This window comes from Cyrtonyx montezumae, unplaced genomic scaffold, assembly GCF_038088225.1.
Source record: "Cyrtonyx montezumae isolate F1298 unplaced genomic scaffold, pur_monq_1.0 scaffold_8, whole genome shotgun sequence".
NCBI classification, from domain to species: domain Eukaryota; kingdom Metazoa; phylum Chordata; class Aves; order Galliformes; family Odontophoridae; genus Cyrtonyx; species Cyrtonyx montezumae.
In genome coordinates this window covers 64,733,566-64,752,177 of record NW_027072089.1, presented here as the reverse complement: position 1 = coordinate 64,752,177, position 18,612 = coordinate 64,733,566, and the positions used below count along the sequence as shown (strand labels likewise).

At 39.5% G+C, this 18,612-nt stretch overlaps 1 protein-coding gene across 4 annotated transcripts in view; it reads right to left on the bottom strand.

Moving 5' to 3' along the window:
- COBL (cordon-bleu WH2 repeat protein) overlaps positions 1-18,612 on the bottom strand; it is a 146,783-nt gene that overhangs the window by 97,132 nt on the left and 31,039 nt on the right. For all 4 annotated transcript variants that reach the window (XM_065751711.1, XM_065751712.1, XM_065751713.1 and 1 more), the window contains exons 2-4: positions 9,693-9,899; positions 2,703-2,913; positions 1,754-1,982 (exon numbers count right to left, since the gene is read on the bottom strand). In XM_065751711.1, coding sequence (XP_065607783.1) covers positions 1,754-1,982; positions 2,703-2,913; positions 9,693-9,899 — 647 coding nt within the window. The remainder of the gene's footprint in view (positions 1-1,753; positions 1,983-2,702; positions 2,914-9,692; positions 9,900-18,612) is intronic.

The following is an 18,612-nucleotide window of genomic DNA, read 5'->3' as shown; positions in this document are numbered from 1 at the left end:
TCATAGTTCTTCTGGTAATTAGTGAGCCTGGACATCCTATTCCATGCACAACTACTATGTAGAGCAATGGGATTATTCCTCTGGAGGATTAGGAATGAAAATACATTAGGAAGGCAACCGCTTGAACAAAGAACTGTTAGTAATTTGCATGTGAATTTATCATTTTTCTCATGGAGAATCACAATGCAGAGTAAGAGGAAGGCAGAGAAGGCTGATACACACTCAAGATCAGGGTCATAATGCACTGGTATAGACTGCCCAGCTCCATCCCTGGAGGCGGCTCGAGGCCAGGTTGGATGAGGCCCTGGGCAGCCTGAGCTGGTGGGGGGCAGCCCTGCCCATGGCAGGGGGCTGGAAGTGGGTGGGCTTTAAGCTTCCTTCCAACCCAAGCCTTTACATAATTCTATCATTCTAAGGTGACAAAAGGCACACCAATAGGTTTAGAATTATATATAAATATTTTTTTCTGAAGCTGAGAGCAGCATACTATTAAATGTTACAGATTTTCTGCTGTAACCCTAGGACTGAAGTACTGTTTTTGAGCATACAGGATAACTGCGTTCTTTTAAACCTTGACCTGAGGATTCATACAGCACCAATAAAATGCACAACAACCTTCTTTAAAAAAAAAAAAAAAAGGAGTTTAAGGCCTACACTAATTATTCTGTATGTTTTTTCTGAAATATGCTGAACATCTCTTGTTGAATCTTGTGCATTTTCAATATGCTGCTTCCAAAATGCTTGGCTTAATTACAGTAAACAAGTCTTTAAAGAAAAAAGAAAAACACATAATTCAGTTATGACACACTGTCAGCCACTTTTTGAGCATCCTGACAATTCAAAGAAGGAGGAGACATTTAGTTTACATGAGAGTCTAAACTCACTGAAATTTGGCTCTTGCAGAAGTAGAACTGTCACTTACCAAAGGAGTTCGAAAGGAGAGACAGAACATCAACATAAATAAATAACAGTATAAATAAAAAATAAGCCTGCTGCTCAATGCATACAAGACTGACATTATCTAAACAATAAGTAAGGACATCCACTATGCTGGAAATGATACTGATTGAGACAAACTGCAGGAGACAGTGCTAATGAATATCACTTTCTGATCTCAAAGGAAGCAGCAGTTTTCAATATGTATTTTTAAAGAATGTATACTTTAAAGTACATAGTGTACTTCTGCTTTTTGAATACACAATCAAGCTGATGAAATTCAAGCTCCAGCTGCCACTACAATACTGTCTACAAGAACAGAAGAGGGAGAAAATAAGAAAGAAAATAAAATTTTAAATACTAATACCTCTTAGCTTCTTTTCACAAAATCATCAGTAGCTTTGCTCCTTGGAGGAACCACCTCCGCACCCATTTGCAGTTTGTTCGTTGCAAACCCTGTTCCGTCACCTCCACCTCTCAGCTTTCGCAGCTGCCATGACTGTGGCACGTCTCCTCTTTCCTTCTCTCTGACCCACAGCACGAGTCAGTGACAGGCCTCCAGGTGACGTGCACAGGTACCAACAGCAGCTCTGAGAGGTACAAAGCTCCTCCTTTCACTCTGCCCTAGGCCAATGCATGCCCTGCCCGGGGCCAGCACAGCTTGACTCTGGCCCCAGAGCAGCTGGAGACAGCTAGACACACCACTGACCTAGCTGCTTCTCTCTATATTGAGGCCCCCCAAAATGCTCTTCAGTTGCCTGTCTAATTGCTGGCACCTCATCTAACACAGCAGGAACTGCTTTTAGTTGTAGCTCACCTCTTTTTCGGTCCCAGGCGTACAGCTCACTTATGCCCAGCTCCTCCAAGGATTTGGTAAGCTCCAGCTCCTCCCCAGTGATGCTGTCTCGCAGAAGAACAATGTGCTCCTGACTGACCTCACACTTCTCACAAATAGCTGGGATGATGTTGTGGAGAGGCACATCAGGGCTGACTCGAACCACTGCCTTCTGGGTCTTCAGGTAATTTACCACCAGCCTCACAGATTTCTGCAGAAACAAGTACAACACTTTATAATGGCCACGCTCTCTTACAGCGAGAAAGGCACTGGGGGCCTCAGAATTAACTTCATTCCTCTTTGACTAACTTCCCCCATATGAACACTTATTGCAAAAAGATATTAATAATAAAACAAAAATTCTTGGAACATCTCTGTCTCTAAGGAGAAAGTAAGGAAAGCAGGCAAATAAGGAAAAGGAATTAAAGGCAGCAATCAATTTAATGCCGCTGTTTTTTAAGAACCACCATTCAAATTTCAGCAAACTAGTATTTGGAAATGGCTACTTGTGAATCTTCACAAGCTGTGAAATAAATTTGTTAATGATCATTCTTCTCCCTTACCTTTAATACAGATTGCAAATAAAATCAAATATAACACTACCAAAGCTGTAACTACCTTCACACAATCCCACAACCCTCATTTTATCAACTACTGCCAAATTTCTTACTTAGGTCTTTGACCAAAAATCTTTAGAAGAACAAATTTCCATCTAAAGAACCACACAAAACATAAAATTCTGTGTAAATGCTGCAGTCCAGATTGGTAGCTGCCAAGTGTATGTGCAAATCAGCTAAACTAGTAGAGCAGGTTATAGTCAATCTCAAGCATCCTCCACCTGGTCTGAAGAGGCAAAGACTGGAAAAACTGCTTCAAGTGATAAAAACAAAATGATGTTTTCAAGTCACTATTTTAGTGCTAGAGTACTGACCTCAGGAGCCCTTGGCAGAGGTCTTTTTACCTTCTCTTCAGGAACCTTCTCTTTCAGGAGTACTGTCTGTACGTCCAGTGCTCCTATCAAAGTGTTTGGCTTGTAACTCAAAGGTTGTTGAGTTTCCAAAGACTTCAATTCAAGAATGTACTGGGATGGATTCAAGTGATACCGGCTGCACAGATCAACCAAAAGATCCATCACGGCTTTACTGTGGGGAAGAAGACACTCAATTTTAGCATAGAGAAAAACATCTGCTACAAAAATTCACTTCTGTTTTAATATCAGAGAAAAAATACAGGACAAGCTGAAGATGTGTCACTAGCAGGAAACAGTGCTGATGCTCTTAAATCGTAAATAGATCAGACAAAAACATCTGGAATTAAGTATATTTGAGGCAGACCACAGTGCTGATAATAACAAACATAAGCCTAAAGTGGATGAAGTGCATCTTTTCTGCTAATGCTTATATTAAGTTATCCTGTTCAAATTCTGTTATTTAAAGTGAAAGACAAAATACAAATAAATGGCTCATTCAAGGTACAGTAACCTCTAACTACATTTGAATGAAAATCAAAATAGAACATAAATCTGGAACAAGGAGTAGACAGGCCTTTTTCAGCTTACAGATTTCTTCTAAGATTTCCACTATCCTCCCCATTTTGACACTAGTAATATTTTCAAGTACAAAAGATGTATTTATTTTGGTGAGATTATTAACCCAGTTTACAAACATCTGTTTCCAAGTATTTTCTTTATCAAGACTTCTCATCACAGATGTGATTCCCAAACCATGAGTTTAAGAAGTCAGCCATTTTCATCTCTTACTCCAAGACACAAAGCAGAGGCAGGAACTCAAATGTAGCAGTAAGGCAGCTTGACACTGTCTGACACAGTGGATACGAGCTGTGAGTCTCCACACCCCAGCAAGTCTCCTCTCTATCAAGATACTGATAATTCCCAGTAAATACTATCTAGGACCAGATAAAATAGGTTTATTAAAATTGCTAATGTTTATGAAAGGTTTTGAATTCATAAAACTGTATCTGCTATCAACAAAACCACCAAAGTCAAAAAAGTTACAGACCCTTTTTGAAAACTCTAAGACTCTAATATACATAATTTAATATTAAATGCTTAGACAGCATATTTTCCATAGGAACTGGTGCTTATTCTTATAACGTGTATAATGGAAAAGTGTATAAAGATTTGAAATGCAGAGGAAAAACTAAGGAAAAAAAAACCAACCTTTACAGATTATTAACTACCAGTTATAGCCTAAGAATGCCCTTGGTTGCAAGCTGCAGCTGCAGGCATCTGGAGAGTACTCTTGGGGAATGCCCACCTTCTTTCTAAGTATATGCTGTTGGCCAACAACTGGACAAGAAGTCACTGAAGAACACTGGAAGGCTAATGGCAGAGAAACGCAATGAAAACAAAAAATGAGTCTAATCCCTTATTAACAGGCAGAAGGCTAAAACGTACATAGGTGCCAGCTCTCCTTGTGTAGAAGATGAGAAATCGCCTAAGGACCTTCTTTACAGTAATCTATTTCAAGTTTAACTGAGTTATGCAACGTGAACTGAGAAAGTGACAGGCATGGAAAATTTGAAATACATGATCATATGAAAGGAGAATGAAACTGAGTTAGAAGACAAAGAACAAATGAGGAAAACATTAATATGTATACGAGGCTTCAGAAAAAAAGAGCACTGTGGTAACTTTTAGCATAAAAGAGTACCTAAACAGAAACATGTATCCAGGTCACTTCATGACATTTTCTGATAACTTATTCTGCCAAAATCCTCAAACTGCAAATGCCTCTATTTTGCAATGACTATTACTTCAAATGTAACAAGCCATAAAGCAGACACATTTATATATACTAAGTTCAGACTATAGGAGAATTCTGCACACTCTGATATTTAAATAAACATTCATTATGCTGTGCAGTATTAAGCATTTTTAAAAGTGTCAGTCTGTCTGATACAGATCTCAGCTTGTCTGTTTATAGCTACACATTTCTTTTAAAGTCAAATCTGCATACTTTTTTTCCCCTCAGACTTCTTACCATTGTTTCAGAGAAAAATAAACAACCTGGCAGAACCACAGCACACGGTGTTCTATTTGCTACACATTTTTATTTAAAATGAAATGCTAATGTATTGCTGTAGCACATAATATTGTGATAATTCATTCAAGCGTAGACTCTTACTATATCATTCTAAGCATTAAAAAAAAAATCACAAACCAGCCCTTGAGAAACAGTTCTTTATACAAACCTATATTCCATTAGTTTATGATTCTGTGTACTTTCCAGTGAAATTATGAAACATGTTATGTAGTAATAGTGTCTCAATTTCAAGATTACAAACCTCCCTTGCTATCTCAGACAGTAAGTTGCAGACAATCATGAGTTGAAGAAATTTGTCCAGAAAATGAACAATTTTAAAATCCAGCCAAACATGAGATTTCACTATATTGTTGATTACAGAGCAGGTTAATGAAAGTTAATGAACACTTAATGAAGTCTGAAGCATCCCGACCTGTTTCACACTGCTCAGAAAATGCAGCTGTTTCATGAAAAGCATCCCCAGGTTTCATCTGTACCATTTAGGAGTCCAAATTAAGCAGTATCTATCTCTGAAGCTTTTGCAAGAGCTTTAGAGTGCATAGAACGCTCTTCCTGGAATGCAAATTTGGGAAAAACATTTCAACAAAACTTCAAAAGGATAAAAAACAACATGAGGTTTTCTACAAACAAAATTTAAAATTCATATGTTTCCAGAGATGTAAGAGTTGGGATTCCTTGAAATGAGGTTACTCTTTTATCAGACTTCATCACCAACTCTACAGATTTTTCAAATACAATACAGTTCCAACTGATTTAAAATGGGAGTTTATTTATCCATATGTGTGGCACACACAGAAGAGAGCTATTAAGTACAGCCAAGAAAATGGCAGTGTATCACCTACAAATCTAAACCAAGTTTTTTTTTTTTCTAAAATAACTTTTCCTGAGCTGAATATGGCTTGTGGAAGATGCAAAGCATCACTCCTTTCTGTGCTTCAGTCTTGTTAAAATACTGATATGCCTTTAACCTCACTGTGAGAACTGGTAGAGAACATTCTGAAATGCAGGCAAGTCTGACCATAAGACTAATTCTAAAGCTGAAACAAGAAAATTAAATGCCTCCCATATTTTCAAATGTTCAGCTAAGAAACATGTTACTTTCTTCCTTTAGCAGGACTTCACTGGAGTTAAGGTGGAGACCAAATGTTACATGACAAAAGCCAGACGTCACTGATAAGCAAACAGAAGAGCACAGAAATAAAAATGGAAAATGAACCCAATTTATGATTCAGACAAGATGGTTCAAACAACTATTTTTAGCAATGGACAATACTTCAGCTTTATCCTGATAACTGTACTACTAAGCAGTTTGACATTTGAAAGCAAGTCTGTAAAGATTAACTGTTGTGTCAGCAGTACTTATCAGGCTGAAGTCCTACTCAGAAGAGTATGTTGGACCATTTATGTACAGTTGTTCACCAGTAAGATGCAGCAAAGACATACAGAGTTTGAGAGGAAGAAAAAAGAGAGAGTTCTTTTGGATGAGGCTTGGCAAAATCTCTCTGGGATCACAGGGAGTACTCCATTTTAAAATAACTACCTTGTATGCCTAGGAAATGTATCAGATACAGTTGTACTCTGTAGAATGACACTGACTCTCCTGTTGCCTTCTACTTTCATGCTACAAGTGCTCACAAAATCTAATTGGAGGAAAGAATTTTCTTTCTTTAGGTTACTTTCGAACACATATTAGGAATCTAAAAATGCCAGAAAGAAAAATGGTAGCATGAAGTGAGTGAGTTGAAGTCTCTGAGGCTTTATCCACATGCGGTCAAAGAACAGCAGTTTCAGTCATTACCATTTTCTCATGTTCCAAAGCAAACCAGGCATCTCACAAAAGGACTAGAAGTTCTTCAACACAACCAGAAAAGCGTAAACTAGAAAGGCAAACTTCATCAAAAGAAGTCAGAAAAGCATGATAAACAGGTATTAACAAAAGGAGAGTGTTTATTATTTTGGTGATGAGTGTTTGGCTCTCTTTTTCTACACTGGATGTCCACCAGTGAGAGCCAAGATCAGAGGGACTGGGTTTGTCCCACATTCTGCATCTTCATTATTTCATCGTTCTCTATGTTGAGCTATAAGCCAGCGAGTATTATCACTTATGTCTCTCACTACAGATCATATGAAAACATTCTGTGAGAGTATTAGCTTTATGCACCATGTAACACACACAGTCAGATCTGGCCTCCATTACTTGTTGAATGGGACTACTGATCTCTCAAGCTGCTGACACTAGAGGTCTGTATCTGCATTAACCAGGAAGCCCTCCTCAGTGTCACTCAGCATGAATGCAGACAGATGCACGATCCCTGTATTTGTAGCTTAACAATAACCCATAAGAATCACAAATAGGACAAGTTTCTGGTAATTCTTGTGAGCTTCTCCAATAAATTTTGTTCTTTCTAAACGTCTAGACATTCCCACTGTCAGATCTGCTAATAGTTGGTGTGGATCTGCTGCTACACTGTCTATCCTTCATGCAGTCCTCATAGAACAATATAAATATTGGTTAGCTGTGGATGGTATTTTATAATTCTGTGGGGATGGGGAGGTAGACAGGAAGGTTAACAGTTTTGCATGAAAACGTCTACCTGTTTTACAACAGAATTCACAGCGACCAGTTTTTTCTAAATACCATTCTAATGTTACACACAATTCTTAAGGACTTGGTGTTGTCCTTAAACTGTGCTATGCATTTCCAAAAGCTGAACTCAATCATCACAAGACAGCAAAAAATAGAGACTGTCAGCTTCTGTTTTTATAAATAAAACTATTCAATTTTCCAGATTCTAAGAAAATATATTTAAATAACACCTTTTTTTTTTTTTTGGACTATCTTCCAAAGAAATTTAATGATAATATTCTGTCCTCTTGCTGAGATTCAGAAGAACTTTCTACAAAGAGAGTAAAATAAAATTCACGATATACTCCCTTTGCTTACATACAATGAGCAAACTGAATGAGATAATTTTGACATTTTGGTTCATTTATAATAACCTTAAGTGCTATTAACTACGTAAGTTACATTCCTGAACATCCTCTAGTGTACTTCATTGCTCTGCAAAAATTTCCTGAAATTACCCAACCATTTTTCATTACAGTGCTGTTCAGAGCAAGGGTTGGCAAACTTTTCTATGAAAGAAAAGCTATTTTCCCAGAGCACTCCAAAGCAAATTTTAAAGAATTAGGTTCCAGTGTTGGCCATGGCAACACTGAATATTTACAACAGTATAAGCAATAGCAGAATTTTCTGAAATGGCCTTCTGTGGTATCACTATATATAAAAAGAGCAAAGGAGGAAAAGATTGTATTAACTGAACTCCCATACTTGTTTCACACTAAACTAAGCTTTTTTTATTCTGTTATCTCCTCACTAAATGTTTACTTCTGATAATCTCTGTACTTAATCCAGTTAACAACACCAAGGCAATGCAAAAAGATGAGAATACCTGCACTCTATCCCAAACTTGGAGACTTAGGTCAGTCCAACCTTTAAAAATTTCAAATGCTTTTGGGATTTATTTTAAGCTTGCATTCCAAATCCCTTAAATTGTAACCTCTGTAAACATTCCAAAGATTTTATCTTCTGCTGATGAGGAAGAACAGCAGTACCCACGAGGACACTGTCACACAGGGCTCATTAGACAGTCTCACCTCCTATTTCATCAACTATTTGGGTAATGCACCCACTCCTTGACTTCCAGTCCCTTCCTCTGCTGACAGCTAGTTGCCCATGATTGCCATGTGCCAGTAGTGTCCAGACCCAGGGCTCACAGCCATGATGTGGGAGAAGACTCACTGTGATGAAAAGATGAAAGGCCCCTTCCAACCAAAAACATTCTATGATTAGCCTCTTGGCAGGTCTCCAAATGCCTGTATTTGCCAATGAAATATTACTTTTTTATTTTGATACCTCACAGTCTGTAAGTTTCATTTCTTGTCCTGGTTTCTAGACCTGTTCACTTCTTTCTCTCATTAAACCCAAACCTCTACCATAAAATTTCAACCACCAAATGTACAACTGAAGAGCTCCAATGGGCACTGCTTTCTACTCAGTCCTTCAATATCACTCTGGCTTTAGGGTCACAGAAGTTACTGCTAGCAATAGCCTCTTCATTGTGGCCAGGCAAACACTAATTTCAGCAAGAAATCAGAGTGAAGAACGAAGCACCAGCCACTGCATGCTTCTCCCTCAGCCATCTGAATATACTAATCAACAGTCAGAACAGACAGCTATATCACACCAAGATAAAGTTTTACAGGAAATCAGATCAACTACTACAAAGCTCAGATGTAAAATAAGCACAGACTCAGATTTATCAATAGGCAACTATACAGCCTCCTAATCTGATATCTGACGTTGGTAGTGCCTAAAGACAAGGAGAACCTCTTCCCCTTTCTATAGGGAAACTAACATTGTTATACAGAAAATGTTTCCCCAAAACTAGCAGATGTTTTGCTACCTATGGAAGTGTAAAATATTTGTGAATTTGATGAAACATTCACTTTGTGATCTCATTTCTTGGGAAGTGCTGTTTCCAGCAGCATTGCACCAGCACCTCCGTATTTGGAGGTAACCCAGCACTGTCTAAGCCTAGCCCAGTGGCCCTGCATTGGAAGTGACAGGCACATACACAAGAAATACAGTGACATGATAGCTGCTAGTTCTTTCCTTTCTCATTAAAAGGGTCGCTTATTGGACTTTCAGGACTCTCTGGTACAGCAGCTGCCTAAAGTGTAAGTAGAAGCATGACAGAGAAACTTTGTCAACCTGGAAAGGGAGACACAAGTATCATTAAGTATCCTACTGGGAATGGAGGGCCGTGAAATGAGGAAGCTAATCAAAGCCTTACCTTCCTTGTACTGTGCACTTCTGTTCCACCCCGCTGGGTAAAATGACTGTGAAGTCCACCATTCTGTTTATCATATTCTCCTTCATGCTCACAATGCTCTGATCAGAAATCACGGCTGTCTCTGCAGGTGACTTGTGCTCACTGTTAATTCTACTGGCCGCAGAAGGTTGATTTGGTGGAGGAGGAGCACGAGCTTTCATTCTTCTCCTACAGAAAAAAAGAAAATTAAAAATTTTGCATGAGCCAATTAAAATACTTGCTAATGAGAAAATACATCCTTCCAGCCACGATCTGAGATTATTTCTAAAAGTTCCTACAGCAAAAGACATTTTTCTTCACAACAAAACTCTTCAATTGAGATGTAATATATTTTTTACTTCTTTCTCTTTCAAAACGCACTGATTTTTTAATGATGCATGTCCTCCTACTGCTTGCTTTCCATGCCTCAAGGTATGAATCAGTTTCATAATTATGACATGAAAATAATCATTCTTCTGTCAACTACAAAGCACATTTCTGTGAAGAGAGAATCAGAAGAACTGGGTCCAGTCTAGACCTGACTCAAGACACAGTTGTATTTATGTAAATGAATGCTCCCAAGTCAGAGCAGCAGGAGAGGAGCTAGGATGAACTTTGATTCAGCTGTGTTTGGGTTCCACAGCGCTATCCTAGTTGAAATGTTGTCTCTTTCTCTCTCAGTGAGTAGTATGAAATTTGGCTCATTGTAGTCATTCTCCAGCAGAAGCCTACACACTGTGAGCTACATACAGAATAGCTACATCAGCTCCCACCGATCAAGCAACATACTCTGCAGAAAGATAAAACTGCCACAGACACATAGTCTCCTTCACTGACAAGCAGTGTGGTAGATAAGCAACACGTGCATGCTGTTAACTTCTGAGCTGGCCTCATACCAAGAACATGTTTAAGAAAATATATTCTGATGATTAATATCTGTCACCTCTGCTGATTTATGCCTAATTTAAGTCAGATTTCATTGCAACAGAAGGAAAAAGCAGTAAAATATTTACTGAGAAATTATTACTCAAGCTTACTGACTTAATTTTTTAATTTGTCTGTTCATAGGGCACAGATTATGATTCTATACATCATTTTCACTCAGCAAAGAACCAGCAAATAACCAGAGGCCCAGAAAAGAAGGCAGAAAAAGTACTCTAAGACTGCAATGTGTAGTGTTCAGTCAGACAAGGGCAAAATTGTGCTCAGGAGAAAATACATTTTAAATTTCAGAATCTTACAGTGTTTTCATCAGGATGCTGTAAGATACTGATACTTTCATTTATCCCTTACATGCGTAACAAATAGCTTTCCCTACGAATAAGCAGGGAGATCTACTGCCATCCTTACTACCGTATTCAGCATTTTTCTTCTATGAGACATTTTCTCTGAACATTCCCTTTCTTTTTAATCCTACACACACCCAGTGACTCATTAGTCATGCAGGCTATCAACTACTAACTTGCAGCTCCCACTCTCCCATCATGGAGGTGATGATAAGTTCAAGGTTTTACTGTTTGGCAAACTACCTTGGCTTTCTATACCTCCCCGAACCAAACGCCTAATTTTTTTACTTATCTATAGAGAATAATAATAATAAAAAAAAAAAAAAAAGAAAAGAAACTGGGTTTGTCTTATGCTCAAGTCCCCCTATGCCCAGCTACAGTTGTTTGTAAGCAGGTGGTGAGAGACATGGGATATTTGCATAAATCCATTTCTTGCCAATGAAGTCATTAATATTACTCAGCTTAACAAGTGCAACACTGAAAGACTTCAGATCAACTTACAAACTCCGTAACACCAACTGCATCAATGTAAGCAGCTTATACACATAGCTTTACACAAAATCACTCCAAAGCAAAGCTTGTTTCTGGTTTTTAACACTTCCCTAAAATGTCAGGGACAATCTTGAGCACAGTGCTGCTGACAGGACATCACAAGGGCAGGAGTAACAGCAGTTAAGTGTCCTGAGCCCTGCACAGCTGGTTGGTTTGTTTTAATTACGGTTAATTTACCTGGACTTGTCAATTCCAGACCTCACAACAAACTGGGAAATACAGCAGAAAGCATGAAACTCAAAACAGCTGAAACTGAAGAGACTCAAAGTGTCAGCGGAAAAGTGAAAAATGACTTGAGTTTTGAAGCTGATGAAAAAGCTGGAAATGAGTTTGGAGTGTGCTGTGTCAGCATTATTCCTCTGCAGTAACATAAAGATGCATTGTTTTCTGACTGAACAAACAAGGCCTGACATCTTAACACCAATTTACAGCTCTGAAATGGGACCATGATTTTTACTTGTCCACTTATTAAGTGTTCTTTATATGCAGCTCTGCAGTTACAGACCTTGCACAATCCTGTTTTTGCAAAGGTAAATCAGGAATCAGAACCACCAAAAGAAGCCATTGCACACTGACCAGTGATGCTCACTTTACCTCCACGTAACACTGAGTATTGTTTTTGGCACTGAGCAGTCAGTCTTTTACATGCTACAGCCCTCTTGTCTTTTGCTCAGCAAGGACAGCACACACCCATTTCCTCCAAAGAAACAGAAAAAATAAGAATTCAGGAAGCATTCCCACTACAACCCAGTTAACCTAGCAACAACTCAGGTGACCTCATCTGAACTTTCTCCTGAAACACTGAAACCGCTTTCCAACATTTCCCCAAGTGACAGATCTGACTGTTCCAATGGAAGAAGGTTCCTTTTGGGTTCACAGAATCACAGAATGCCAGGAATTGGAAGAGACTTTGAAACATCATGTAGTCCAATCCCCCTGCTGGAGCAGGAACACCTAGATTAGGTCACACAGGAATGGATCCAGGTTGATTTTGAACATCTTCAGAGAAGAGATGCCACAACCTCTCTGAGCATCCTGCCCCAGTGTTCTGTTCATGCTTGTAGCATGATAAGTGGCACAGATCTGCACTTCCCAGCTATCTTTCTGAGACATCTCTGGCAGCAGAAAGCAGCTCCACAAACCACAGTCTAGGGACAAGAACCTAAGCTCTTCCTCTGCAAGAGCATCTGCTTCACAGCTTACTTCCTCTGTCATAGTCATGATGCTTACAAAGGACAATTCAGCATTAAAATACACTGAAAAGAACAAATTAAAAGCTTGTTTTAAACACATTTATTTTCCACAAACTAACATGCCAAAAGTATTAATAAAAAACGAAAGAAATTGCATGCCTTCGCCTAAGACAGATTCAAATCAGATTTAGCTCAACAGCAAATTATGTTCACACCTTTCCTATGGTTGATATCTGCTAAGCCATTGTCTGCTATTAGCCAACTGCTTAAGTTACAAGCAAGAACACCTCACGCCTGATTTACTCATGGTCACAACCACTGCTTCCATTTCTGCCTAGAGAATGAGACAAAGCCATAACACGCAGCTGATCCTAAAATAAACATACAGTGACTTTTAATGAAGAATTACATAGTTCATTTGAAGTTTTTCTGAGCTGACAAAATGCATATTGCCATGAATTAACCAGGCAGAATACATAAACAACCTACCAGCACCAATCTCAGCAATAGGATTCACAAAACAGGAAAGGAAAAACAACCAGCAGAGCAACCAGTTTAGCTGTAGTACAGCCTGCAGAAGAAAAGCAATAGAAGGGAAGAAAAGTTTTGCCAGATTAAGGAATGTCAAGACAAGGTAACATAAGCCCTTTGGACCTAGACTTTATTAATATATAACTATCAAGCAACAGGATCCAACCTTGACTTTAAAATCCCATGCTGAAAAAGCATGATCTCTCTTTCAAACTAAGGAAACCAAAGTGTTTCAGGGACTTCCATGGCAATGATGGCAATACTATGCAGAGACTGTCATCCTTCGGATAAGATAAGGGAAAAAATAAAAAAAAATAAAAAAAAGGGAAAGGTGACTCCAGCACACACAAATGAATTCCAAGATACACCTCATGCTTCAGGAAAGCCAAGGCACAAATGGAACTGAACTCTGCAAGGAATGTGAAAAATAGCAAGAAGGGACTAGTTAGATACATTGGTCATAAAAGAGAACGGACCTCAGTGATATAAGAGAGGACAGAACTGGCTTCAAAAGACATGCTGAGGTACTCACAAGTTCTTTGCCTCAGTCTTCACTGCCAGTCAGGCTTCTCACACCTCTGATATCCATGAATCACTTGGCAAGGATGGGGAAATGAAATCCTTCCCCCCGTAAAAGCACAGCAAGTCTGAGATCACCTCATAAGGCTGAACAAGTCTACAGGGACAGATGACACGTATCCCAAAATCCTGAAGGAACTTGCTGATGTGGTTGACAAGCCACTCTCCAACATATTTGAAAAGTTGTAGCTGTCAGGCAAAAAATCCCTGGTGACTGGAAGGGAAACATCACTCCCATTTTTAAGAAATGGAGAAAGAAAGACCCAGGAACTGCAGACTTGCGATCCTCACCTCTGTACCTGAGAAGACCATGAAATAGATCCTCCTTAGAAGAGACATAAAGGCACGAGCAGACAAAGAAGTGACACAAGACAACCAGAACGGCTTCACAAAGATCCGTTTGTGCCTGATGAATCTGGCGTCTTTCTATAATGGAGTGATGGCATCAGTGAACAAAAGAAAGTTAAGTGATGCAATCCACCTGGACTTGTGCAAAGTCTTTTGACATGGTCCTGCACTGCATCCTTATCTCTAAATGAGAGAAATATGGGTCTGAAGGCTGGACTATCAGGTGGATAAAAAGTTGGTTGGGTGGTTGCAGCCCAGGCAGAAGTTGGTCACAAGTGGTGCTCCCCAGGGCGCCATCTTGGGTTCAGTGCTTATTCAACATCTTTATCAACAATGAAGATGGTGGGATCAAGTGTACCTCAGAAAATTTGCTGATGATATCAAACTGAGTGATGCAGTTCACACAATAGAAAGAAGGACATCATCCAGAAGGACGTTGACAGGTCTGAGAAGTGGTCCCATGCCAACCAAATGACGTTCACCAAGGTCAAGTGCAAGGTGTTGCACTTTGGTCAGGATAATCTCAGATACGTATGAAGACTGGGAGATGAACTCATTGAGAACAGCCCTGCAGAGAACTGGTGGACTGGTCCCCTGCAGGGACTACTGGTGGATAAAAAGTTGTACATGAGCCAGCAGTGCATGCTTGCAGCCTAGAAGACCAACAGCATTCTGGGCAGTATCAAAAGAGGAGTGGGCAGCAAGGAGACAGAGAGGATGGATTGGCCTCCTCAGCTCTACTCTTGTGAGGTACCATCTGGAACACTGCACCCTAGTCTGGAGCCCCCAGTACAAGAGGGATGTAGAGCTGTTGGAGCAGGTCCTGAGGAGGAACTGTAAGATGATAAGGGAGCTGGAGCTCTTATGAAGAAAGGGTGGGGGAGCTACACTTGAAACCTCCTTATGGCCTTCCCTCACTTAAAGGGTGCTTATAAACAGGAATGAGATCAACTTTTTACACCAGTAGTTAGAAACGGGAAAGGGGAATGGTTTTAAATTAAAACGGGGAGACTTTGTTTAGAGACACTGGAACAAGTTGCCCAGAGAAGCTGTGAGTGCCCCACTGAGGCTAGGTTGGATGGTACTCTGGGCAGCCTGATCTAGTGATTGGCAACCATCACAACAGCAGGGGGCTGGAGCTAGATGACCTTTAAAGTCAATTCCAAACTAAACAATTCTATGATTGATTCTATGATACTTCAACTTCTCAACACAGCAGTTTAGAAAAACTCTAACGCAATATGGGAAACACAGATTAGAAAAAAAATAAAGCCAAAAAGACAAAAATAAAGCCGAAAATCAAGAGCAAAAATTCAGCAAATCCTACAAAGATACAGAACAAGGAACAAGCAAGGAAAGGAAATAGTTGTAATGCCCATAGCCAGTACAGGAGCTCATTCAAACACTGCTATGTCACAATCTAGAACTCCAATACACTCTGCCATCTGTAATGTTTAAACTAACCAGACTGAGCTTCTTATAGCTTGTACAGATTGTAAAAACAAAGAGATCAGTGTGAACAAGGAGGTGTTACAAAAGAAGGAAAATGAATGCTCACTCATCTCTGAAGATCTAGGCTTATGGGGAAGGAACTCCAAAAAGGATTGATCTCCAACAAGAGATCCTTCCTCGGTGGAAGTTAGCCCTTAAATGAGGTCTAAGCCTGGCTCCACCCCTTCTGGTCACACAGGTGAATCGCCTTCATCTGTGCTCCCAAGGCTGAGCAGGTCTTTCCTTCCAGTGCTCAATCAGTGGTTCACGCTGTGACTCAGCGATTCTCATACATAGCTTATTATATATTATAGGTCTAAAATATGACTCTCAATAATAACTTATTTCCAGTATTATTTCACATTTCCTACTGTTAGAAACATATAATACTTAACAGCTGAGACTAAGATCTAATTAATAAAATTACTCTCATGCTGATAAGCTCTAGGAAAAATTAAGGTTACCTATGATGCTTCGTTTTCCCATATTTAAGAATTCCTTTTGTTCTAAACATAGTCTTCACTTAGAATTCACATAGAATTCTCTGGCCATTATGGTACATAATTGTTTTATGCTTTCCTCTTTTCAAACGTTTATTTGAATTTCCCATTACTTTTAAAAAATCATTCTGTTTTTAAGGAAGCATCACACTGACAGATATGATAAAAAAGGTTTCCTTAAGGGCATGATAAAGTCACCCAAAATAGACAAGAAAATATAATTTGTTTTTGGTGAAGAAATTAAAGTCATTTAATTATATTCTTGATCTTCCATTAGATTCTACTGATGAGAAGAAACCCTACAGTTCTGCATTTTTTAGAAATAAAATTTAATGCCAGGAGAAAGAAGAAGTCCAAGAAATAAGATGAGTGAGAGCACTATAGAGGAGGAAGCAGGGATTAAGTACATAGCCATGCTTGCCCAAGGGTGAAATTAAAGGAAAATACAAATAAAAATCCAGCTGAGATGACACACAGTTCAACAGAAGTAGTTCCTAGCATTGTAGCTCCAGTTTCAAACTTTTCACAGGCTCAAGCAATAAAAATCAGTGATTAAAACATATTGTACTGCAGTTTTCTGGTCTCACATGTGCAAGCAAAAGCGACTGTTCTGAACTTGCTTCCAAGGATGACTCCCGACCTCTGTGCTAAACCAACGGCTCAAACTTCCAGCATCAGTCCAGAGAACAAGACAATCTTCTCTTGCAACATAATAACAAAGTCAGGCCCCATACCAGGTTGAACACCATGGAGCACACTGCCCATCTTGGCTAGTCTGTCCTAACACTCCGGATTTGACACGGACTTTTATTTGCTCAGGTCAATGAATGACAGGTTTGTGAGGGCAATATTTTCCTAGTAATTCTCACAATCGTAGCAGCTGTGAAACAGTGTCACCTCCATTGGTGAAGACTTTTACAAGCATGGTACGCAGGCTCTTGTTCATTGCTGGCAAAAATGCTTAGCTACTGCTGGTGACTAAGCCAAACAACAGTTTTGTAGTTGAGAATTTGCTCTATGAAATAGTGTAATTGTGGCTTTTGTATGTATCTATTATAGTTTCCACAGTAATAAATGAGGCATTACGCTTAGAGCAACATACATACATCCGTTTTTCAGAGACAGAGGAAACCATCACAACAGGAGCTGTGCAAATTCATCCCACTGCAACTTCATTTACAGTGAAAGCCAGGATGGAGGTATAACATGGAGTGAGTTTTAAATGAGCAAGGAACAATACTGCAGCTTGCACATGTTTACAATACCTACAAACCACTGACGTGCTAGGGACCCTGACAAAGCTACTTCTATAGTTCTGAAAACAAAATAAAATACATAGACAAGTCCTAGAGAAGCACATTAAAAAGCAGCCAAATCGCAGTATTTAGGTTGATGCCTGCAGCAGTTAATGAAAACAGTGCTCTAATAAGCACAGCAAGGTCTGGCCTAACAGCTGTATTGCAGGACTTCGGAAACGCCACCCACATTTCACTATGTGGCAAAGACCACACTACAAAGCTGGTGCCATTGAGCATAATTCCAACAGCTTCATTCGCACTGATGAACAGGAGTGAAATGGGAAAGGAGATAATGCTATGTAATTATTTGCCTCATCCGCTGAAGTACACCTTAAAGAAAAACAGAAGTCCTTTGTGGTTAAAGGCAAGAAAGCATTGGAAGTACTTATTCCAGCATGTTAGACTTCTATGATCTAAGCAGCAGCACTATCACCTATCTGTGTCAGAGATACACCAACAGGTTTAACTCTTCAGCTGGGATAAGTGACCTGAACAAAAATAAAAAAGAACACTAAACATTCATACTGGAGGCAATCTTTGCCTTCATAAAATGTTGTAATAGAAAAGCAAAAGTAGAAAAATAGTCCACTAGGCCAGGACGGTGGAACTTCTTGTTTCATAGTGACATCTGCCAGAGGAAAAAAAAAGCTTATGAAGAAAAATTATAGAATCACCAAGGTTGGAAAAGACCTACAACATCATCCAGTCCAACTATCCACATATCACCAATAGTTCTCTCTAAACCATGCCCCTAAACACAATGTCTAAACATTCCTTGAATACCTCTAGGGTTGCTGACTCCAGCACCTCCATTCCAGTGCCTGACCACTCTTTTCAAAGAAGTATTTCCTAGCATCCAGTCTGAATCTCCCGTAGTGCAACTTAAAGCCATTCCCTCTTGTCCTATCATTAATTACAAGAGTGAAGAGACCAATGCCCAGCACAATGCAACCTCCCTTCAGGTAGTTACAGACAGCAGTAAGGTTTCCCCTGAGCCTTTGCTTCTCCAGACTGAACAATCCCAGCTCCCTCAGCCATTCCTCATAAGGCCTGTGCTCCAGACTGCTCACCAGCTTCATTGCCTTTCTCTGGTCATGCTCCAGGGCCTTGATGACTTTCTTACA